This window comes from Capricornis sumatraensis, chromosome 8, assembly GCF_032405125.1.
Source record: "Capricornis sumatraensis isolate serow.1 chromosome 8, serow.2, whole genome shotgun sequence".
Classification (NCBI taxonomy): domain Eukaryota; kingdom Metazoa; phylum Chordata; class Mammalia; order Artiodactyla; family Bovidae; genus Capricornis; species Capricornis sumatraensis.
In genome coordinates, this window is record NC_091076.1 from 12,410,578 (window position 1) to 12,435,461 (window position 24,884).

At 42.7% G+C, this 24,884-nt stretch overlaps 1 protein-coding gene and 1 pseudogene across 1 annotated transcript; both read left to right on the forward strand.

Annotated features, from left to right (window-relative positions):
- Positions 1–496: 496 nt before the first annotated feature.
- LOC138083906 (pregnancy-associated glycoprotein 1-like) lies at positions 497–9,307 on the forward strand. The gene is made up of 9 exons (XM_068977885.1): positions 497–594; positions 1,610–1,760; positions 2,701–2,818; positions 2,917–3,035; positions 4,235–4,428; positions 5,357–5,473; positions 7,141–7,282; positions 7,370–7,468; positions 9,158–9,307. The coding sequence occupies exons 1-9, from the start codon at positions 497–499 to the stop codon at positions 9,305–9,307; spliced, it is 1,188 nt and encodes a 395-aa protein (XP_068833986.1).
- Positions 9,308–10,186: 879 nt separating this feature from the next.
- The window catches only part of LOC138083445 (pregnancy-associated glycoprotein 1-like), a 36,370-nt pseudogene continuing 21,672 nt past the window's right edge, over positions 10,187–24,884 (forward strand).

Consider the following 24,884-nt stretch of genomic DNA (forward strand, 5'->3'; position numbering starts at 1 on the left):
CTGGCATCATAGGTGCCTCTGATGTCTACCATTAGACCCACTACCTAAAGCCAGTTGTATGTCCCTGGGCTGTCCCTGAAGTCTTCACTTCACCATTTGACAACTTATCCTCCTAGCAATCTCCTCTCCAACAAAGACAGCAATGCATATCTCATGAAGTGGCTAGGAAGATGACATGAAACGATGAGTGTTGAGCATCGCCCCTAGTATCAATTTTCTTGATTTTCCTATCATTTTTTTTCTCCAAGTAGGCAAGGTTCTCCATCTTCTTAGATGTCCATGCAGATCAGTTTGATTTTCCAGCCAAGCTTCAAAGAAGAGATTACTGTTCAATTCTCTGTATTCCGAAAAGCTTCAAAGGCCACTTGCCAAGGACAGTGATGAAGGTAAAGATTTTATCGAGACCTTTGTGTTTTCTTCAGATCTTTTAGTGGCCTAAGGGGAAAAGTAGGGTAGGTCAGAGCATATATAACTAGGGGCTCCCAGGCACCACCATATGCTACAAACCCAAAGTTCCCTGAGTAGGAGCCAGGAAAGAAACATGAAGTGGCTTGTGCTCCTCGGGCTGGTGGCCTTCTCAGAGTGCATAGTCAAGTAAGTATGGGGACTGAAGCCACATCATATTCCTTTCTTGGATTTCTCCTTTCATGATTATTCTTCAAATCATCAGGTTTAGAAGGTAATGAAATGTTTCCCTAAGAGTCTTAAAGTTCAACTCCTTAATATGGATAAGTAACTTGCTATAGGAATTGTGGATCCCAAGGTCTTGGTGTATATTTGGGTTGCACAAATCTTGGGGTCCAGTCAGTTGCACAGTCTATGCAGATGTCAATGCGGTACTGTGGAGTAGCACTTTTCTACATTTTTTTCAACATGACCTCTTTTTTCCTAGCCTATGTCTTCATCTCTGTATCATTGTCATTTATCTCTCCATCTCTTTGGATGTCACTGGGAGTGTGTTTCTCTTTCTGTTGTTTTCTTTTAATTTTTCGTTTGACTCATCCTTCCTTCTCAAGCCTCTGAATTTCCCTTCCTTGTTCCCTATATCTTGGATTCTTCTTTCAACTTTCTCTTCTCTTGCAACTTGGAGAAAGATACACTGTTTTACACTGTTTTGTACTGGACAAGCAGTGTGACCACAGCCAACTCAGAAACCTCTTGCATTTCAAATTGCTCCCTTGTAAAAGAGGATAAGAGTTCCCCTTCTACCTCCTTCCTTGAGGTACTATGAGAAGGAATGAGTGGCATGGCAACAGCAATGCTAATGGCTGTAATTGTTGAGACTTTCTATTTATCAGGTACCTTATATGCATCACTTCACTTATCCCCAAGATATTCTATTTGGAGGGTTTGTATTGTTACATTCCAACATTTTACCAAAGGGGAGATTGAGACAACGCATTGTCATATATCTTACCCAAGATTGCAGAACAGAACCTGTATTGAAGTCTATGTCTTTGCCATGGTATATGCATAAAATTCTGATAATAATGTGCCTCATAAAAATGATTAGAAAATACAGAGGGCCATTACAATGACAGTTATACCTTAACACTGACAGCTAATTTTAGCATCTTCTTTATTTTCTTTGTCAAATGCTTGGTGAAAGAATACCTCTAAGGAGAGTGAAGACCATGAGAAATACCGTCAGTGGAAAAAACATGCTGAACAATTTCCTGAAGGAGCATGCTTATAGACTGTCCCAAATTTCTTTTCGTGGCTCAAATCTAACTACTCTCCCACTGAGGAACATCAGGGATGTGAGTATTTTGGGAGGATGGTGTCCCACAGAGCCTCCATGGTGCTCTAATCTAGCACTGGGGCTCATCTGGAGGTGCCAGGTGGGATGTTGGGGTTGGGGTTCCTGCAGGAGGCAGAAACACTGGAAAACCAGGACCCCACCCAGAGGAGAAGGCACTCTCAATTACCAGGTGGCAGGTAAACATCCATTTCTGTGTCAAAGATGTGTCATTAGTTTGAGGGTGATTATTGCTTCCGAAGTGAGCCACTCAGTTATAGATGAGTGAACCATCACTTATATAAAAGGTAGAACCATCTGCAAAGCAATTGTGAATCTCCAGGTAGAGGAATTCAGTTTCCACAGATGCAAGAATGACAGCAGTAAAATGTTACTGAACCTGTATTCTGAGTATGGCCATAAGAATCATTTTGGTTTCTATTTTTAGATTTGAAAAAGGGCTTATTTTGTCTTCAAGATGTCTTCAAAAATGGCCATGTCAGCCTGAGAGTTAGGCAAAGAGTAACTATATGTCAAATGAAACGGTCAACTGTGTGCTGTGGGTGTGGTCTGAGTTTAGAGGGAGTGGGTGGGGTTGATCAAGAAGGACCTCTTAGAGAAGCGGGTGCTAAGTCTGGGTTTGGAGAAACTACAGAGCTTCTCAAATGAAGGCACCAGGACTTCCCTGGGTGTCCAGTGGTCCTGGACGTCCAGTGGTTATGCCTCTGGGCTTCCCATGCAGGAGGTACCACTTCAACGCCGGGTGATAGAATCAATACCCTGCATAGAATGTAGCACAGGAAAAATATATCAAATGCAGATATGTCTGTGATCAAACTCTGTGAGCTGCACAGCAGTTAGAAAGTGATCTCAAAAGATATGTGACACCTAGACGGAGACAGCAGTGTGGGAATAGAGGGTAGCCTGTTCTGCACTAACCCACTCCATCCTTCTCCCTGTAGATGCTCCACATGGGTACCATAACCATTGGAACACCACCTCAGGTATTCCAGGTTGTCTTTGACACAGGTTCATCTTTTTTGTGGGTGCCCTCTGTCTCTTGCAAGAGCTCAACGTGTTGTGAGTACAGACACCCCCTATCCGGACCATCTTTCACCTGCCCTGCCACCCTGTTTCCACCCTTGGCACCTGATGACACTCATCTCTTGTGTCTGCAGCTACACGCGCTAGGTTCAGACATCTTCTGTCTTTCACCTTCCGGTCTACCAATATGAATTGCAGGATCATCTACGAATCTGGGAGAATTAAAGGAACTGTTGTTCGTGACACAGTTCGGGTAACAGTGTAACAAATGCTGAGTCAGGACTGGCTATGCAGTGACCACTGATTGCAAAACAGATGCAGGACCATCTGGCAGGACCCTTCCTAGCCTAAATCCCATAGATATTGGCCATCTTATCCACAGGGTCATGTCTCTGGGGAGACAGGGCTCGTGGTGACACATAAGCAACCAAATTAGCTAACCCAGAGAGTGGCTTGAGGTTTGGACTTGCAGCTCCTCTGCCCATTAGCATTTCAAGGTTCATTTTGCTGGGAGCAAGAAGAAGGGATAAAAGCACAAACTGTTGTATTCACAGATTATTCCAGGCACTTTCAGGTAATAACTGGTTTTATCCTGCAATGACCCCACACAGCAGGTGGTCTGGTTAGCTGATGAGACATGTGAGAAAACTGAGGTGCAGGCAGCAAGGGCCTTGCTAAGGGCACACATGTGGTAAAAAGTGGAATTAGGTTGGCTTTTCAGGACTGAAGTTGCTGTGGGGTGTTTGGAGACAGGATAAAACTGATCTCTGGACCCTGGGGGCGGTCAAGGGCTTCAGGTATCCACAGTGGGAAACTGGAGGCCTGAGAAGTCAAGGGACCTGATAAATGATTTCTCACTCTAGACGACCCTTGAAATTCTAATAAACCTACGGCCTGCCTCCCCCAAAATACTTGAGTTGTCTCCCTCTATCTCATTCTCTCTCATACGCACTCACAGAAATATACACATATCCCTAAAAGTGAATTCCCAAGGCAGTAATTTCATAGAACCCTGCAAGCAAGATTGTGTTTTTGGCTTCTGTCTTCCTGGACAAATGCAGAATCCAGAGTAAATTACAGAGAATGCAGTCCATTCCTGTCATTAGGTGACAGTGATGCCAAAGATTAGGCTCTCTTGCTCTCGATTGTTTTGTCCATAATGTGGCACCAGTGGGACCTGGCTTGACTCTTAGTCATGCCGCTTGTACAGAAGCCATGAGACCAATTTGACTCATTCAGGTGGTATTTTTCAGAGGGGCAGATGTTTTAAAATTCACAGCATCTCTCAAATGGAACCCAAATTTCCCTCCCAGCTTGATCTAACCATCTGTGGGCCACCAAGGACAGAGCCCAGCCTCAGTTCTTCTCTGAGGATCTAATGGCAGTGCACCCCTTCCCATTCCTAGCCCCACTTCACATATCTGTAAGTGGCAACAGTCTTCTCTCCCACAGATTGGTGACCTTGTAAGCACTGATCAGATGTTTGGTCTAAGCCTTGAGGAATATGGGTTTGAGGGCCTACCTTTTGATGGCATCTTGGGTTTGAACTACCCAAACATATCCTCTGCTAGAGCCATCCCCATCTTTGACAACCTGATGAATCAAGGTGCCCTTGCTGAGCCTGTTTTTGCCTTCTACTTGAACAAGTAAGTCTGAGATGGACAATCCCTTTCTCCAAATTAGCTATAAGATGCTTTCAGTTGCACGAAAATTATAAAATGTTTGATAAAGAAGTATTCTGAGAGCTAGCTTAACACAGATAACTATGGCCTCGGGGCCCAATTGGCTTCACCCTGGCTTTTATAAATAAAATTTTGTTGGAACACAGCTCTACTCCTGGACTCAAGACAAATAACATGATCTAGGGGAGTGAGTGAGGAGGAAGGCTAATGGAAGGCAAAAGGAAACAAGTTGAAGGAAAAGGCAATATGATTTGCTTATGAACTTGATAAGGAAGGAAGGAGAAGGATGGTGGATATCTTTCCATCCTCATTAGCATTCCACTGGGAGCCCAGGACCAGCTACACAATTTGTAGGAGCCAGTGAGAAACGAAAGTGTGGGACACAAAAGTGTGAGACCCTTTGTTCAAGAAATGTTAGGCATTTCAAGAAAGGGAGAGCAGAGGTGTGGTGCCTTCTGAGTGTGGAGCCCTTTAAACAGTAGACATCACAGGCCAGTTAAGCCAACTCTGGGTGACCTGAACCCACACCCTTAGAACTCCCAGGCCTTGATTTTCCTGAAAAATGACAAGGTGCACAAGGAGAAAGCCAAACGCTTCAGCATCCTGTCCTCTGAGGGTGTCTGAGCACTCAGGTTGCTGAGGGTCCAGGGCGTCTACAGAAGACATAGTGGGTGGAGCCCAGCCAAGTGACACAGCTTCTAACCTCCTCTGTGCCACTCATTAGCCAGTAACAGACCTCACTCTGGATCTCAATCACTCCAAGACACTATTTCTGCATCTGTACATGGGGACCTTATAAGGGCCTGATGGGTGGACAAGCACAGCTCTTAGACAATGGTGTTGTTACTGTCTCCCAAGGATCCGCCCCCTCTCCCCCGACTTGTCTCTACAGAAGCAAGCAGGAGGGCAGTGTGGTGATGTTTGGTGGGGTGGACCAACGCTACTACGAGGGGGAGCTCAACTGGATACCATTGATCAAACTGGGTGGCTGGACTGTACACATGGACCGGTAAGCCTCTCCCTCTGAGGACCAGCCCAAACGATGCTCCCATTAATTTTCATAGACACAGGCAGACACACACACATGCATTCTCAGATACACAGTCACACAGACATATATACCACCCACAACAACCCAGACACACAGACACATCGAAACATACAAGCAGACACATATAAACATACACAGAGACACATAAAAACAGGAAGGGCTAGTCAGAGATACACAAGCACACACAGAGACACATATAAACACACACACAAACAAACACACAAGCACATAGATACACAAACAACCCATGGGTTATAATCCCTAGGCTTTCTGAGCAAGGCTCTGACAAGAGTCCTGAAAGGGTCAAGACAGGTCTGTGCCGCTGGGACAGTGCTGCAACCACTGCCCTATGAGATGGGGAGCATGGTTAGAGGGCTCTACAGTGTGGTGAACAGAGGATCAGGGAGAATTTCTCCAGCCTGATATGATAAGCCAGTTATGATAAGATGACCGACTGTCCAGGGCTACCTAGGACATAGGAAGTTCTCAGTACAGATAAATGTCTGTAAAAATAGGGACAGTCCTGAGAAAATGGGGAAAACTGGTCTTCTTTGGGAGCAGCTACCTAGAAGTGGAGAGAGGTTGGCTGCAGTCTTAAGACATGAAAGCAACTAAAGATACCCTATGTTCTTGGGCACACAGTGGGACAGGGGCTATAATAGAGAATCAGGAAGTTGTGATCCAGGGGTCACCCGAGGACAAGAGGCATAACTGACAGGATTCTGTGTGATACCCTCCAACAAACGCTGACCTATCCTTTGGAGTTTCTGTGGGCTAGTCATGTATCATCTCCTGGCCAAGGTCTCAGGGTCTGAGCTGGTTGTAGGAGCAGTGCTGGGAGACACCCTCTCCCAGAGGAGCCCACCTGTCCCCCTACTATGAGAATCTGCTGCCCCTGCAAATCTCCATCTTCAATCTGTGTGACCTGTTATTTGTTCTCCACCAGATACAGCTCTCTGTAGGTTTCATATTGTTTTCTCAGTCTTCATTCTCTCATTGAACAGACAAGCATTGGGTGTCCACTGTGTGTCAGGCAGTTTAGGGAGGCAAGGAGAATAAAACTCGCCCTCACATCTAAGAAGGCAGATGTACATGAAGTGATCACTCACATAGTGACTAGTGACTTTGGTACATGCTAGACATGAGGAGGAGAAGGCAATTGCAACCCACTCCAGTACTCTTGCCTGGAAAATCCCAGGGATGGCAGAGCCAGGTGGGCTGCCCTCTAGGAGGCTGCACAGAGTTGGACACTACTGAAGTGAGTTAGCAGCGGCAGCAGCAGCAGACATGAGGAAGGGTACACAGAGAGTGAACAAGACAGGAGACTGATAAACACCAGGGGAAAGACTTCCCGAAAACAATACAGTTAAGGTGTAATCTGGAAGATGAGAAGAAATTTCTAGTCAAAGTGGAGTGGAGTCTTCTAGGAAGAAAGGTCAGTGTCAAGGTACAAAACATCCTGGTGTATTCAAGTACATCATTCGAGGATGTCAGAAAAGGTGCTGTGTCGAGAGCAAAGGCAATGAGGGCAAGAGACGAAGCACTGTTTAGGAGACAGTCGGGCAGGGGAGACTCTGGGAGACTCAGAATGACCTTGATGCCCATTTTCTTCCATTGTCTCTCAGCATCTCCATGAGAAGAGAGGTTATTGCTTGTTCTGATGGCTGCAAGGCCATTGTTGACACCGGGACAGCAGCAATCGGAGGCCCAAGTACACTTGTCAATAACATACAGAAGCTCATTGGCGCCAAGCCACAGGGTTCCCAGGTGAAGGGTCATGCCCCAGAGTCACTCCCAGTTTCCACACACAAGAAGGATCTCCAGGGCCAACCTCTCCCCCTCTCTCTCTAACAGCACTACGTTTCATGTTCTGCGGTCAATACCCTGCCCTCTATTATCTTCACCATCAACAGCATCAACTACACAGTGCCAGCTCAAGCCTACATTCTCAAGGTGAGGGGACAATACTGAGGGTTGGTTCTCAAACTGGAGCTTGCAGGAACCCTTGGGCTGTTGCTGGGAGGAGGGTTCCCTCTGGAGGCCGTGTCGCACCATTCCAGATGCTGCAGAGTTCTGTGGCTGGGCCAGTGCCTCCCACAAATCCAATCACTTGAGAGTAAAGAGCCATGTGGGACACTGATCTTCCAGAAATAAATGTGGAGATGTCATACCATGCTGGCATGGTGGGAGTCAGGGAGAGGGGAACACTAAAGTCCACAGTCCAATAAGAGCTTCAATTCAATCTGAACTCTTAGGTGCAAGAACATGAAATTCAGCTCTAGCAGTCCCTGAAATAGGCCATGTTACAAGGAGAATGGCTGGGGACAGTCCCAGTGTGATTTCCCCGCATAAGTTAACAGTCTCCCTTCTCTTCTCACAGTTTTCTTGGTTTCGAAGATAAATTACATGGTCAGCCTAGTTCTCGGCTGTATCTTCCCTTTGCTCTGGCCAGGTGCCTCCTTTGTGAGTTGGGGTACCCTACCCCTCTATGTGATGTTTGATACTAAGGTGAATAAAGAGTGCACAGTGACTACTCAGGCCCGGCACCAGGTGGAGGCTTCATGTCAGCTCCCTGCGAGAGTTCAGAGCAGGCTGATGAGCTCAAAGAAGGCTTTGAGGAAAAGAGGGAATTTCAGGAATTCTAAAACCACAAACTCATTGAGCCTCATGGAGGGTTACTTGGTGCTAGGCAAAACTGCACTGGATTCCATGTAAATGGCATGTCAAGGTTGTCTGCACTGGGGCACTGGGGACTTACTAGGGGTGATGAGGGCTACGGACTGACCAGTGGGGATAGGGAACCGGAGTAGTTTACTCACCCAAGGCTGGAGTGGACAAAGAGGGTGAGTGTGAGCCGAAGGCAGCTTCTCAGAGTTCCTGAGTTAAGTCTTCAAAAAGCGTTGTGGGCACTGCTCTATTTACGATGGATAACCAACAACGAGTTGCTGTATAGCACAAGGAACTCCGCTCAGTTATATGATAGCCTGGATGGGAGGGGTCTCTTTGGGACTAGGATACCCTTATGCATATGGTTAAGGCCCTTTACTGTCCACCTGAAACTCAGGATATTGTTAATCAGCTATACTCGAACACAAAATAAAGTTTTTTTTAATAAACTATGGACTATGTGGATGCAGGAGGAGAGCCAGCATTCTCTGCAGAGAAAACAAAGAGCAGGAACCAGAAGAAAAGAAACAGGGAGTGAGGGAGCTACAGACACACTTGTTCTTTTCTAAATAATTATATTGAAGTGTGGCTACTCTTCAGTGTTGCGTTAAGTTCTCCTGCACAGCAATGTGAATCAGCTATACACAAAGAAATATATGTTTTTCTTATTCTTTTTCATGTGGTTTACAACTGAATATTGAATATAGTTCCTTACGCTCTACAGTAGGACTTTGTTGTTTTTCATTCCTCTGTTTCCCCAACTCCCAGTCCTCCACTCACCACACCCTTCCTCACGGCAACATGTCTTCAGCCTCTTTGGTTCTGAGTGAACTCTCATATCCCCTGCTGCTGAGAAAACCCCTTGATACTCACCAAAAGAGGGAAATAAAGAAAAGAATTGTGCTGGGTCTGGATATTGGGGGAAGTCACCTGTAAGGGCTCATGCTGACTGGTGTGTGTCTCTGACTTCCCCAGGATTCTAGGGGCCGCTGCTATTCCACCTTTCAAAAGAACACTGTGAGTTCATCTACAGAGACCTGGGTCCTGGGTGATGTCTTCCTGAGGCTGTATTTCTCGGTCTTTGATCGAGGAAATGACAGGATTGGCCTGGCACAGGCAGTGTAAACAAATGCTTGAAGTGGTTCAGCTATCAGTAAGGACACTCCTAACACAAACTCACTCACACTTGTGCACTGCTGCCCAGGATGCTGGTAAACTGTATTTGGTGGTCTGCACACCCTATTCTCAGTAAAGAATAAAGGGTTTCACTCTTAATGGTGTGGATACAAATGGTTGCCTCTGTTTGTGTCTGGGAGTGACGGTTCTAGAACCAAGTCTGAATCAAAATGGAGAGAAGCCCTACTCCAACTGGCTTTAAGGAAAAGGGAGACACATTGAAATGATTCTGGGAACCCAGGACAGAAGAATCAGAGCAAATACAAAGATCTCAGTGACTGGACCTAAGAAATCAGAAGTCATCAATTCTTTCTCACCTTCCCTCTTTCCCTTTCCTCTTTTTTGATGGTCTTAGCCTAACAACTTTCTTCCTTAAGGCTTCAACACCTAGTGAGGGAGTTCAAGCTGCCTGCCCTAGGGTTTTAAATCCTGAAGGCATCACCTAGTAAGGAAAGATTTCAGACATCAGAGTTCAAGGGTGTAGTATGAATGACCCACCTCAGGTCACATATACAGCCCCAGATCAGCCATCCTCGCAGGGACATGGGGTCTTATGACTGGCTTCACATGGTCTCTGGTCCTGACCCAGCCACACACATGATTGTCAATTACTTCCAGAACTACATGACTGAAGCTGAGGAGAGGCAGCCTCAAGGATAGCAACTGGCAGATACTCTAGGCCATGAAAGAGTTTGTGATGACCCACCAACTCCACCACCTCCTCATTCAGAGAAATTATAAGTGATAATGAAATAGACTCTCTTCATCCCATCTCAGATTATCTTATCACTGGGCTTCTCCTCCAGGGAAGTTTGGGTGAGGTACTTCATGCAGAGTTGGTTCCCTCTTGTTCCCACACCCCAGTCACCAGCTCTCTGCCACATATGCCCCCTCTATCCTTTCCAGTTCCACTTGGTAAGTATTTACCCCAGTGGATTCCTGAGTCATCCCCCTCCTCCAGGGCCCAGAATGCCCCTTCCTTGGCCTCCAATGCTGCTGGGGAGCATGCAATGCATGTATCAGGAGACCCAGGGTACGCAGAGAATTCAGCCTTTCTGAGCTTCCTCCAGGGGTGGAGCTACAAACTATTTGCTTGGAGCTGCCATGGTTAGGTACTTTTGCAGTGAAAGCATCTGTTCTTCCTATCTGGAGGGACTCAGTAGATGCCTCAGCTGAGACAGCAGGGGTCACAGGTTGATTTCCTTTCAGATTTACTGGTTTGATCTCCTTGTTGTATAAGGGGCTGTCAAGAATCTCCTCAAGAACCACAGTTCAAAAGCTCAATTTTTTGCCCTTCACCCTTTCTTATGGTCCAGATTGCACATCTGTACATGATTATGTACAGCAAAATCATAGCTGTGACACTGCAGACCTCTGTAGCAAAGTGAGTCTCTGGTTTTTAATACATTGTCTAGGTTTTTCATAGCCTTTCTTCCTTCCAAGGAGCAAATTTTGTGGCTGCAGTCAAGGTCCATAGTGGCTTTGGGGACTAAGAAAACAAAATCTGCCACTGTTTCCACTTTTCCCTCATGCATATGCCATGAAGTGATGAGACACGATGCCATGAATGTTGAGTATATTTTTGTGAATAGTTTTTTAAATGTTGAATTTTAAGCCAGTTTTTGCATCTCCTCTCCTCATCAAGAGGCTCTTTTGTTTTTTTTTTTGCTTTCTGCTATTAGGGCAGTGTCATCTTCATATCTGTGGATGTTGATATTTGTCCCAGCAATCTTTATTCCAGCGTGAGAATTATGCAGTCCAGCTTATCGAATTATGTATCCTACCTATTAGTTAAATAACCAGAGTGAGAATGTACACCTTGTCATGCTTCTTTCCCAGTTTTAAATCTTTCAGTTATTCCGTGTCTTATTCTAAGTGCCACTTTTTGATCTCCATGCAGGCTTTTCAGGAGACAGGTAAGGTGACCTGGTACTCCCGTTTCCTTAAGAATTTTCCACAGTTTGTTGTTTTCTACACAGTGAAAGGCTTTAGCATAGTCAGTGAAGCATACGAAAATATTTTCTGGGATTCCCTTTCTTTCTCTATGATCCAGTGAATGTGGGAAATTTGACCTCTGGTTCCTCAAACCAGTTTCTACATCTGGAAGTTTTCAGTTCAGGTATTGTAGAAGCTTATCTTTAAGGATTTTGAACATTACCTTGCTAGCAAGTGAGATGGGAACAATTCCATGATAGTTTGAACATTCTTTGGAATTGCTTTCTTTTGGAAGGAATGAAAACTGACTTTTTTCAGCACTATGGCCACTGCTGAGTGTTCCAAATTTGCTGATATATTGAATGCAGCACTTTTAGAGCCTCATTCTTTAGGATTTTTAAATAGCTCAGCTGGAATTCCGTCACCTCTCCTAACATTGTTTGCAGTGATGCTTCCTAAGGCCCACTTGGCTTCATACTCCAGTATATCTAGCTTTACATGAATGACCCAAGCATCATCACCATCCTGGTCTTCATGACCATTCTTGTACAGTTCTGTGCATTCTTGCCACCTCTTCTTAATCTCATCTGCTTCTGTTAGGTCTTTGACTTTTCTGTCCTTTATTGTGCCCATCATTTTATAAAGTGTTCCTCTGGTAGCTCAAATTTTCCTGAAATGATTTATACTCTTTACAATTCTATTATTTTCCTCTAATTCTTGCACTGTTCACTTATGAAGACTTTCTTATCTTTCCTTGCTATTCTCCAGAAGTCTGCATTCCATTTGGGTATATTTTTCCCTTTCTCCTTTGCCTTTCATTTCTCTTATTTTCTCAGATGTTTTTAAAGTCTCCTCAGGCAACCCCTTTTCCTTCTCACATTAGTTTTTCTTGGGAATGGTTTTGGTGACCACCTCTTGTACAGTGTTACAAACCTCCATCCATAGTTCTTCAGGCTACCAGACATAATCTCTTGAATTTATTTTTCATCTCTAATATAAATTCATAAGGGATTTGATTTGGGTCATAACTTAACGGTCTAGTGGTTTTCCTCACATACTTCAATTTAAATTTGAATACTGCTTGCTTCTGCCTAATTTTGGTGCCAGATCACCACCCACCAATCCCAGTGAGTGTGGAGCAAAAACACACAATTTGAGAACTGTTACCCTGGGTTTGTACTTGGCTTTTCACACGCTTAGCTGTGTGAGCTTGATCAAGTCTCTTAACCTCACTTTTCTCATCTGGCAAATGGGCACCATGATGATAATTCCACCTTCTAGATTGCATGTGTGCCTGCTAAGAAAAAATGGCCCTGAGAGGGCTTTCTGGGTTCCTGAGTCTGGAACAAATATGAATTATTCTGCCATATGGTGAGAAGGAAATCTTTGGTTTTGAAGTTATGGCTGCCATCCAAAAGTCTAAATATTGATTCAAGCCAAATGACATCTATTTCTGAACCCCGACCCAGAACCCTGATTGAGCCGATGCTTCTGTTTTCTGGGCTCACACAAGAGCTAATGATTCAATTCAGTTCAGTCACTTAGTCGGTTCCAATACTTTGCCACCCCATGAATTGCAGCACGCCAGGCCTCCCTGTCCAACACCAAATCCTGGAGTTCACTCAGAATCACGTCCATTGAGTCAGTGATGTCATCTAGCCATCTCATCCTCTGTTGTCCCCTTCTCCTCCTGCCCCCAATCCCTCCCAGCATTAGAGTCTTTTCCAATGAGTCAACCCTTCACAAGAGGTGGCTGAAGTATTGGAGTTTCAGCTTCAGGATCATTCCCTCCAAAGGAATCCCAGGGCTGATCTCCTTCAGAATGGACTGGCTGAATCTCCTTGCAGTCCAAGGGACTCTCAAGAGTCTGCTCCAACACCACAGTTCAAAAGCATCAATTTTTCGACGCTCAGCCTTCTTCTCAGTCCAACTCTCACATCCATACATGACCACTGAAAAAAATCATAGCCTTGACTAAATGTACCTGGGTTGGCAAAGTAATGTTTCTGCTTTTGAATATACTACCTAGGTTCGTCATAACTTTTCTTCCAAGGAGTAAGTGTCTTTTAATTTCATGGCAGCAGTCACCATCTGCCATGATTTTGGAGCCCAAAAAAGTAAAGTCTGACACTGTTTCCACTGTTTCCCCATCTGCTTCCCGTGAAGTGATGGGACCAGATGCCATGGTCTTTGTTTTCTGAATGTTGAGCTTTAAGCCAACTTTTTCACTCTCCACTTTCACTTTCATCAGGAGGCTTTTTAGTTCTTCTTCACTTTCTGCCATAAGGGTGGTATCATCTGCATATCTGAGGTTATTGATATTTCTCCCCGCAATCTTGATTCCAGCTTGTACTTTCCACCCCAGCGATTCTCATGATGTACTCTGCATAGAAGTTAAATAAACAGGGTAACAATATACAGCCTTGACATACTCCTTTTCTATTTGGAACCAGTCTGTTGTTCCATGTCCAGTTCTAACTGTTGCTTCTTGACCTGCATACAGATTTCTCCAGAGGCAGGTCAGGTGGTCTGGTATTCCCATCTCTTTCAGAATTTTGCACATTTTATAGTGATTCACACAATCAAAGGCTTTGGCATAGTCAATAAAGCAGAAATAGATGTTTTTCTGGAACTCTCTTGCTTTTTCCATGATCCAGCAGGTGTTGGCAATTTGATCTCTGGTTCCTCTGCCTTTACTAAAACCAGCTTGAACATCTGGAAATTCACAGTTCACATATTGCTAAAGCCTGGCTTGGAGAACTTTGAGCATTACTTTACTAGCATCTGAGATGAGTGCAATTGTGCAGTAGTTTGAGCATTCTTTGGCATTACCTTTCTTTGGGATTGGAATCAAAATTGACCATTTCCAGTCCTGTGGCCACTGCCGAACTTTCCAAATTTGCTGACTTATTGAGTTCAGCACTTTCACAGCATCATCTTTCAGAATTTGAAATAGCTCAACTGGAATTCCTTCACCTCCACTAGCTTTGTTCGTAGTTATGCTTCCTAAGGCCCACTTGACTTCACATTCCACGATGTCTTGCTCTAGGTGAGTGATTATATCATCATGATTATCTTGGTCGTGAAGATCTTTTTTTGTATAGTTCTTCTGTGTATTCCTGCCATCTCTTCTTAATATCTTCTGCACCTGTTAGGTCCATACCATTTCTGTCATTTATCGAACCCATGGCAAAGAGAAGGCTATCTTGCTCTCGATTGTTTTGTCCACAAGGTGGCACCATTGGGTCCTGGCGTGACTCTTGGTTGCCCCACCCGGACAGACGCCACAAGGCCAATTTGACTCACTCAGGTGGTGTTTTTTAGAGGGGCAGATGTTTTAAAATTCACAGCCTCTCACAGATGGAATCCAAATTCCCCTCCCAGCTTGATCTAACCATCTGAGGTCCACTAAAGACACAGCCCAGCCTCAATTCTTCTCTGAGGATGTAACGGCAATGCACCCCAGCACAGTCCTAGCCCCACTTCACTTATCTGTAAATGGGACCACTCTTCTCTCCCACAGATTCGGGACCTTGTAAGCACCGACCAGCCGTTCAGTCTAAGCCTGGCGGAAACTGGGTTTGAGGGTATACATTTTGATGGCATCTTGGGCTTGAACTACCACAACATATCCTTCATTGGAGCCATCCCCGTCTTTGACAAGCAGAAGAATCAAGGTGCCATCTCTGAGCCTGTTTTTGCCTTCTATTTGAACAAGTAAGTCTGAGATGGACAATCTCTTTCTCCAAATTAGCAGTAAGATGCTTTCAATTGCACAAAAATTATAGACCACTTGATAAAGAAGTATCCTGAGAGATAATCTAACCCGGGATAAATATGGCCCCAGGACCCTACCTGGAATCACTGCTGGTTTTTATAAATAATATTTTATTGGAATACATCCCTGCTCCTGGGCTCAAGACCAGTAACTTGGTCTAGGGCGGTGAGTGAGGAGGAAGTCTAATGGAAGACAACAGGAAACAAGTTGGAGGAAAAAGCAATATGATTTGCTTATCTATTTGATAAGGAAGGAAGGAATGAGAAGGATGGTGGATATCTTTCCTTCCTCGTTAGCATTCCACTGGGAGCCCAGGAACAGCTACACCATTTGCAGGAGGCAGTGAATAATAAAAGTGTGGGACACAAAACAAAATGTAGGATTCCTTGTTCAAGAAATATTAGTAAAAAAAAAAAAAGTAAAAAAAATAAATATTAGTAATTTTAAGACAGTGAGAGCATAGGTGGGGTCCCATCTTTGTGTGGGGCCCTTTGGACAGTAGAGGTCACAGGCCAGCAGAACCAACTCTGGGTGACCTGAACCAACATCCTTAGCACTCCCAGGCTTTGATTTTCCTGAAAAATCAGAAGCTGGACAAGGGGAAAGCAAAAACTCTCCAGCACCCTGTCATCTGAGGGTTTCTGAGCACACAGGTAGCAGGAGGTCCTGGGCCTCTTCAGAAGACATAGTGGGTGACTATGTGACTCTGTGACTCAGCTTCTAACCTCCTCATTGCCACTCATTAGCCAGTAACTGACCTCAGTCTGGTTCTCAATTGCTCCCAGCCTCGATTTCTGAGTCTGTAAATGGAGATCTTATTAGGGCCTTGATGGGTAGACAAGCACAAACACAAGCTCTCCAACAGTGCTGTTGTTACTGTCCTCCAAAGATCTCTCCCTGTTTCCTCTCTACAGATGCAGGGGAAGGGCAGTGTGGTGATGATTGGTGGGGTGGACAAAGCGTACTACCAGGGAGTGCTTAACTGAGTACCATTGATCCAAGCAGGAGACTGTTGTGTACACATGGACGGGTAAGCCTCTCCCTCTGAGGGTCAGCCCAGTGATGCTCCACATCTGTACACGGACACAGGCAGACAAACACAAATGGATTCTCATACACATAGTGTCACAGGCATATACACCACCCACAATGACACAGACAGACACACAGACACATGGAAACACATAAGCAGACACATATAAACAGAGACACGTATAAACATGCATAGCTAGTCAGAGACACAAAAGCAAAATTAGAGTCATGTACAAACACATATACAAACAAACAGAAACACATAGATATGCGAACAACCCATGGGTTCATAATCCCCAGGCCTTCTGACCAGGACTCTGACCAGGGTCCCTGTGAGGCGTGGAGCATGGTTAGAGGACTCTACAATGTGCTTAACAGAGGATCAGGAAGGATTACATGAGACTGGACAGAATTATAAGATGACCAACTGTCCAGGGCTACCTGGGACCAAGGAAGTTCTCAATACAGATAAATATCAGTTTAAAAACAAGGAAAGTCCTGAGCCAATCAAGAAAACTGATCTCCTTAGGGAGCAGCTACCCAGCAGTGGAGAGAGATTGACTGCAGTCTAAAGACTTGAAACAACTAATAAAAAAGACACCCCATGTACATGGGCACACAGTGGAGCAGGGGCTATAACAGAGAATCAGGAATGGGGAATTCAGGAGTGACCTGAGGACAAGAGGCTTAATTGATAAGATTCTGGGTGACACCCTCAGACAAAAGCTGACCTGTCCTTTGGAGTTTCTGTGGGCTAGTCATGTATTTCCTGGCCAGGGTCTCAGGGTCTGAGCTGGTTGTAGGAGCAGTACTTATTGTCACCTTGCTTATTTAACTTATATGCAGAGTGCACCATGTGAAATGCCCAACTGGATGAAGCTAAAGCTGGAGTCAAGATTTCTGGGAGAAATATCAATAGCCTCAGATATACAGAAGACACCACCTTCACAGCAGAAATTGAAGAGGAACTAAAGAGCTTCTTGATGACAGTGAAAGAAGAGAGTGAAACATCTGGTTTAAACTTCACATACAGAAAATGAAGATCATGGCATTTGGTCCCATCACTTCATGGTAAATAGATGGGGAAAAAATAGAAACAGTGAGAGACTTTATTTTGGGGGCCTCCAAAATCACTCTAGGTGAAGACTGCAGCCATGAAATTAAAAGATGCTTGTTTATTTGAAGAAAAACTATAACAAACCTATACATTTTTTTAAGTGGAGACATAACTTTGCTGAAAATGTTCAGTATAATCAAAGCTATGATTTTTTCCAGTTGTCATGTATGGATATGACAGTTGCACCATAAAGAATGGTGAGCGATGAAGAATTGATGGTTCTGAACTGTGGTGTTGGACAAGACCTTGAGAGTCCCTTGGACTGCAAGGAGATCCACCCAGTCATCCTAAAGGAAATCAATCCTGAATATTTATTGGAAGGACAGATGCTGAGATTGAACCTCCAATGCTTTGGCCAACTGATGTGAAGAACTGACTCATAAAAAAGACCCTGTTACTGGGAAAGATTGAAGGCAAGATAAGAGGATGACACAGGATGAGATGGTTGGATGGAATCACCAACTTCATGAGCATGAGTATGCCTAAGCTCCAGGAGGTGGTGAATAATAGCAAGCCCTGGCATGTTGCAGTCCATAGGGTTGCAAAGAGTCAGACATGACTGAGCGACTGAACTGAACTGAACTGAACTGAACATACCACATAGGAAATGCTATTTGTAATTGGCATGTATCTCCAGCAAGACTGAGGCTCCCTAAGACCCCTACGCATATCACCAATCAAGTTTGCACCCATGCACAGAGGTCAGTGCCTAGCATTCACAAGGCATTCAGTGAGTTCTGATTGCAGGGGGACCTCCATTTTGGTAGACATAGAGGAGTAAAAGACACCTTTATTCTCCTGTCTCAAATAATTCCAAAGTAGAAAAGACAAATGAAAGAGCATTGTTTTTACATCAAACATCTGGCAGCATAGAATGGGTTCCTGGGATGGGGAGCAAGCAAGGAGAGTTGTACAATTGGCCCAACTCTAGAAATGCTTTCCAACACATAGATGGAAGGTGGACCTAGGCAGAGACAAACAGTCTCCCAAAGAAGAGTGATTTATGACTCTATATATTTAGAGTTCACAGGAGAGAGCTACATACAGAGAACTGTAGGAAGGTATAGCAGATACCCTTCTAGTGTTCAACAGAGAGTTGAGAGTACTGGTCTGAATTATAGGGGACAATCTTTGAGTCTCAAATTCCACCAAGTCTACTTTTGTCCTCACACACCAGCATGAAAATTACTCATTTTTAAAAATATAAATTTATTTATTTTAATTGCAGGCTAAGTAATTTACAATATTGTATTTGTTTTGCCATACATTGACATGAATCCTTCACGGGTGTACACGTGTTCCTCATCCTGAGCACCCACATCCCTCCCTATACTATCCTTCTTGGTCATCACAGTGCACCAGCACCGAGCATCCTGTATCATGCACCAGACCTGGACTGGCGATTTGTTTCACATATGATAATATACATGTTTCACTGCCATTCTCCCAAATCATCCCACCCTCTCCCTCTCCCACACAGTGCAAAAGACTGTTCTATACATCTGTGTGTCTTTTGTTGTCTCGCATACAGGGTTATCATTAATATCTTTCTAAACTCCATATACATGCATTAGTATACTGTATTGGTGACTTTCTTTCTGGCTTACTTCACTCTGTATAATCTGCTCCAGATTCATCCACCTCATTAGAACTCATTCAAATGTATTCTTTTCAATGGCAAAATAGTACTCCATTGTACATATGTACCACAGCTTTTTTATCCATTCATCTCTGATGGAGATCTAGGTGAATTCCATGTCCTGGCTATTATAAACAGTGCTGCGATGAACATTTGGGTACACGTGTCTCTTTCAATTCTGGTTTCCTCAGTGTGTATGCCTAGTAGTGGGATTGCTGGGTCATAAGGCAGTTCTATTTCCAGTTTGTTTTTTTTTTTTTTTTTAAGGAATCTCCACACTGTTCTCCATAATGGCTGTACTACTTTGCATTCCCACCAACAGTGTAAGAGGGTTCCCTTTTCTCCACACCCTCTCCAGCATTTATTGCTTGTAGACTTTTGGACAGCCATTCTGACTGGTGTGAAATCGTACCTCATTATAGTTTTGATTTGCATTTCTCTGATATTGAGAGATGTTGAGCATCTTTTCATCTGTTTGTTAGCCATCTGTATGTCTTCTTCTGAGAAATGTCTGTTTAGTTCTTTGACACATTTTTTTTTTTTCCATTGAGCCATTTATTTTTCTGGAATTGAGCTGCAGGAGTTGCTTGTATGTTTTTGAGATTAATTATTTGTCAGTTGCTTCATTTGTTATTATTTTCTCCCATTCTGAAGGCTGTCTTTTCACCTTGCTTATAGTTTCCTTTGTGTGCAGAAGCTTTCAGTTTAATTCGGTCCCATTTGTTTTCTTTTTACTTTTATTTTCAGTACTCTGGGAATTGGGTCATAGAGGACCTTGCTGTGATTTATGTCGGAGGGTGTTTTGCCTATGTTCTCCTCCAGGAGTTTTATAGTTTCTGGTTGTACATTTAGATATTTAATCCATTTTGAGTTTATTTTTGTATATGGTGTTAGAAAATGTTTTAGTTTCATTCTTTTACAAGTGGTTGACCAGTTTTCCCAGCACCACTTGCTAAAGTGAGTGTCTTTTCTCCATTGTACATTCTTGCCTCTTTCGTCAAAGATAAGATGTCCATAGGTGTTTGGATTTATCTCTGGGCTTTCTATTTTGTTCCATATTTCTGTCTTTGTGCCAGTACCATACTGTCTTGATGACTGTGGCTTTGTAGTAGAGCCTGAAGCTAGACAGGTTGATTCCTCCCGTTCCATTCTTCTTTCTCAAGATTGCTTTGGCTATTCGAGGTTTTTTGTATTTCCTTACAAATTATGAAATTATTTGTTCTAGTTCTGTGAAAAATGCTGTTGGTAGCTTGATAGGCACTGCATCGAATCTATAGATTGCTTTGGGTAGTGTACTCATTTTCACTGTATTGATTCTTCTGATCCATGAGCATGGTTTATTTCTCCATCTATTAGTGTCCTCTTTGATTTCTTTCACCAGTGTTTTAAAGTTTTCTATATATAGGTCTTTAGTTTCTTTAGGTAGATATAGTCCTAAGTATGTTAATCTTTCATTGTAATGTTGAATGGAATTTTTCCCTTAATTTCTCTTTCCATTTTCTCATTATTAGTGTACAGGAATGCAAGTGATTTCTGTGTGTTGATTTTATATCCTGCAACTTTACCATATTCATTGATTAGCTCTACTAATTTTCTGGTGGAGTCTTTAGGGTTTTCTATATAGTATCATGCCATCTGCAAACAGTGAGAGTTTTATTTCGTCTTTTCCAGTTTAGATTCCTTTTATTTCTTTTTCTGTTCTGATTGTTGTGGCCAATACTTCCAAAACTATGTTAAATAATAGTGGTGAAAGTGAGCACCCTTATCTTGTTCCTGACTTTAATGGAAATGCTTTCAATTTTCACCATTGAGGATACTGTTTGCTGCGTGTTTGTCATATATAGCTTTCATTTTGTTGAGATATGTTCCTTCTATTTCTGCTTTCTTGAGAGCTTTTATCATGAATTTTGTCAAAGCCTTCCTCTGCATCTATAGAGATAATCATATGGGTTTTCTTTTTCAATTTGTTAATGTGGTGTATTACATTGATCGATTTGCAGAGATGAAGAATCCTTGCATCCCTTGGATAAAGCCCACTTGGTCATGATGTATGAACTTTTTAATGTGTTGTTGTATTCTGATTGCTAGAATTTTGTTAAGGATTTTCGCCTCTATGTTCATCAGGGATCTTGGCCTATAGTTTTCTTTTCTGTGGCATCTTTGTCAGGTGTTGCTATTAAGGTGATGGTGGCCTCATAAAATGAGTTTGTAAGGGTACCTTCCTCTGCAATTTTCTGGAAGAGTTTGAGTAGGATAGGTGTTAGCTCTTCTCTAAATTTTTAGTAGAATTCAGCCATGAAGCCATCTGGTCTTGAGCTTTTGTTTGCTGGAAGATTTCTAATTACAGTTTCAATTTCCATGCTTGTGATTGGTCTGTTAAGATTTTCTATTTCTTCCTGATTCAGTTTTGAAAAGTTGTACTTTTTCTAAGAATTTGTCCATTTTTTCCAAGTTGTCCATTTTATTGGCATGTAATAGCTTAGATTAGTCTCTTATGATCCTTTGTATTTCTGTGTTGTCTGTTGCAATCTCTCCATTTTCATTTCTAATTTTATTGATTTGATTTTTCTCCCTTTGTTTCTCGATGAGTCTGGGTAATGGTTTGTCAATTTTATTAATCCTCTCAAAGAACCAGCTTTTGCCTTTGTGGATTTTTGCTACGGTCTCTTTGTTTCTTTTGCATTTATTTCTGCCTGAATTTTGAGGATATCATTCCTTCTGCTAACACTGGGGTTCTTCATCTCTTCCTTTTCTAGTTGCTTTAGGTGACGATTTAGGTATTTATTTGACGTTTTTCTTGTTTCTTGAGGTATGCCTGTATTCCTACGAATCTTCCCCTTAGCACTGATTTTCAGTGTGCCACACGTTTTGGCTTGTTTTGTTTTCATTTTCATTCGTTTCTATGCATATTTTGATTTCTTCTGTGATTTGTTGGTTATTCATCAGCGTGTTGTTCAGCTTCCATATGTTGGAATTTTTAATAGTTTTCCTCCAGTAGTTGAGATCTAATCTTACTGCATTGTGGTCAGAAAAGATGCTTGGAATAATTTCTTTTCTTTTCTTTTCTTTTTTTTTTTTTGAATTTACCGAAGCTAGATTTATGATCCAAGATGTGATCTATCTTAGAGAATGTTTCGTGTGCACTTGAGAAAAAGGTGAAATTCATTGTTTTGGGGTGAAATGCCTATAGATATCAATTAGGACTAACCGGTCTATTGTATCACTTAACATTTGTGTTTCCTTGTTAATTTTCTGTTTAGTTGATCTAGCCATAGGTGTGAAGTGGGGAATTAAAGTCTCTCACTATTATTGTGTTATTGTTAATTTCCCCTTTCATACTTGTTAGCATTTGTCTTACATATTGTGGTGCTCCTATGTTGGGTGCATTTATATTTATAATTGTCATATCCTAGTCTTGGATTGATAGTTTGATCATTATGTAGAGTCCTTCTTTGCCTCTTTTCACAGCCTTTGTTTTAAAGTCTATTTTATCTGAAATGAGTATTGCTACTCCTGCTTCCTTTTGGTCTCCATTTGCATGGAATAACTTTTCCCAGCCCTACACTTCAGTCTGTATGTGTCCCTTGTTTCGAGGTGGGTCTCTTGTAGACAACAAATATAGCAGCCTTGCTTTTGTATCCATTCAGCCAGATTTTGTCTTTTGTTTGGGGCAACCCATTTGTTTGTTCAACCCATCTACATTGAAGGTAATTATTGATAAGTATGATCCCATTGCCATTTATTTTGTTGCTTTGGGTTGAAGATTTTACACACCCTTTCTGTGTTTCCTATCTAGAGAAGACCCTTTAGCATTTGTTGGAGAGCTGGTTTGGTGGTGCTGAATTCTCTCAGCTTTTGCTTGTCTGTAAAGCTTTTGATTTCTCCTTCAAATTTGAATGAGATCCTGGCTGTGTACGGTAATCTGGGCTGTAGTTTTTGTTCTTTTTTTTCCCTTTCATCATTTGAAGTATGCCCTGACATTCCCTCCTGGCCTGAAGAGTTTCTATACAAAGCTCAGCTGTTATACTTATGGGAACCCCCTTGTGTGCTATTTGTTGTTTTTCCCTTGCTGCTTTTAATATTTGTTCTTTGTGTTTGATCTTTGTTAATCTGATTAACATGTGTCTTGGGATATTTCTCCTTGGGTTTATCTGGTTTGAGACTCTCTGGGTTTCTTGGACTTGCATGATTATTTCCTTCCCCAACTTAGGGACATTTTCAACTATTATCTCAAGTAGTTTCCCATGGTCTTTCTTCTTCTGGGACTCCTATTATTCGAATGTTGGGGCGTTTAACATCGTCCCAGAGGTCTCTGAGATTGTGCTCCTTTTCATCTGTTTTTCTTTTTCCTCTATGTTTCGTTGATTTCTATCATTCGATCTTCTACCTGAATATCCTATCTTCTGACTCCATTCTTCTACTGTTGGTTCCCTCCAGAGTGTTTTTAATCTCTTTTATTTCATTACTTAGTATACATTGACTCTTTTTTATTTCTTCTAGGTCTTTGTTAAACCTTTCTTGAATCTTCTCAATCCTTGTCTCCAGGCTATTTATCTGTAATTCCTTTCGTTTTCAAGATTTTGGATCATTGTCACTATCATTATTTGAAATTCTTTATCAGGTAGATTCCCTATCTCTTCCTCTTTTGTTTGGTCTGGTGGACATTTATTCTGTTCTTTCACCTGCTGGGTATTTCTCTGCCTCTTCTTCTTGTGTATATTGCTGTGTTTGGGGTCACCTTTCCGTATTCTGGCAGTTTGTGGAGCTGTCTTTATTGTGGAGCTTCCTCTCTGTGGGTGGGTTGGACGGGTGGCTTGTCTAGGTTTCCTAGTTAGGGAAGCCTGTGACGGTGTTCTGGTGGGTGGAACTGGATTTCTTCACTCTGAAGTATGAAGAAGTGTCCAGTAATGAGTTATGAGAAGTCAATGGGTTTGGAGTGACTTTGGGCAGCCTGTATATTGAAGCTCAGGGCTATGTTCCTGTGTTGCTGGAGAATTTGCGTGGTATGTCTTTCTCTGGAACTTATTGGCCCTTGGGTGGTGCTTGGTTTCAGTGTAGGTATGGAAGCGTTTGATGAGCTCCTATCAATTAGTGTTCCCTGGAATCAGGAGTCCTCTGGTGTTCTCAGGATTTGGATTTAAGCCTCCTGCCTCTGGTTTTCAGTTTCATTCTTATAATAGTGTAGACTTCCCCGTCTATACAGCACCAGTGTTAAAACATCTAGGTTAAAGATGAAAAGTTTCTCCACAGTGAGGGACACCCAGAGAGGTTCACAGAGTTACATGGAGAAGAGAAGAGGGAGGAGGGAGATAGAGGTGACCAGAATTAGAAGAGGGGGAATCAAAAGATGAGAGAGCAAGCTAGCCAGTAATCATTTCCTTATGTGCTCTCCACAGTCTGGATGCCTCAGAGATGTTCACAGATTTTCACAGAGAAGAGAAGAGGGAGGATGGAAATAGAAGTGACCAGGAAGAGAAAGGGAATCAAAAAGGGAGAGAGCAAGCTAACCAGTATTCACTTCACTATGTGCTCTCCACAGTCTGGATCCCTCAGAGATGTTCATAGAGTCAAACATAGAAGAGAAGAGGGAGGAAGGAGAAAGAGGTGGCCAGGGGGATAAAGGGGGGAATCAAAAGGAGACAGACAAGTCCACCCAGTAATCAGTTCTCTAAGTGTTCTCCACAGTCCAGAACACACAAAGAGATTCACGGAGTTCGGTAGAGAAGAGAAGGGGGAGGGAGGAGACAGAGGTGACCTAGTGGAGAGAAACAAGATCCAAAGGAGGAGAGAGAAATCAGGCCAGTGATGTTGCCCCCAGGCAAAATTGGTTACTGAAGATTGGGTTCTTAAAGGTACATAATTGATAACAAATATCAAAAAGCAACGATTAAAAATATAGAGTAGACGTTGGATTCTCAAAAATGCAATATTAAAGAAGAAAACAAAATCACAAAAATTACATATATATATATATTACTTTAATAAATAGGGTCTTTTTTTCAAGTAATAATAGTTTATAAAAATG

Excerpts from the sequence above, each read along its gene's own strand:
- LOC138083906 (XM_068977885.1), top strand. The coding sequence starts at position 497 with ATGCTACAAACCCAAAGTTCCCTGAGTAGGAGCCAGGAAAGAAACATG. Across the intron at positions 7,283-7,369 it reads CCAAGCCACAGGGTTCCCAG|CACTACGTTTCATGTTCTGC; the intron begins GTGAAGGGTCAT and ends TCTCTCTAACAG. Across the intron at positions 7,469-9,157 it reads CTCAAGCCTACATTCTCAAG|GATTCTAGGGGCCGCTGCTA; the intron begins GTGAGGGGACAA and ends TGACTTCCCCAG.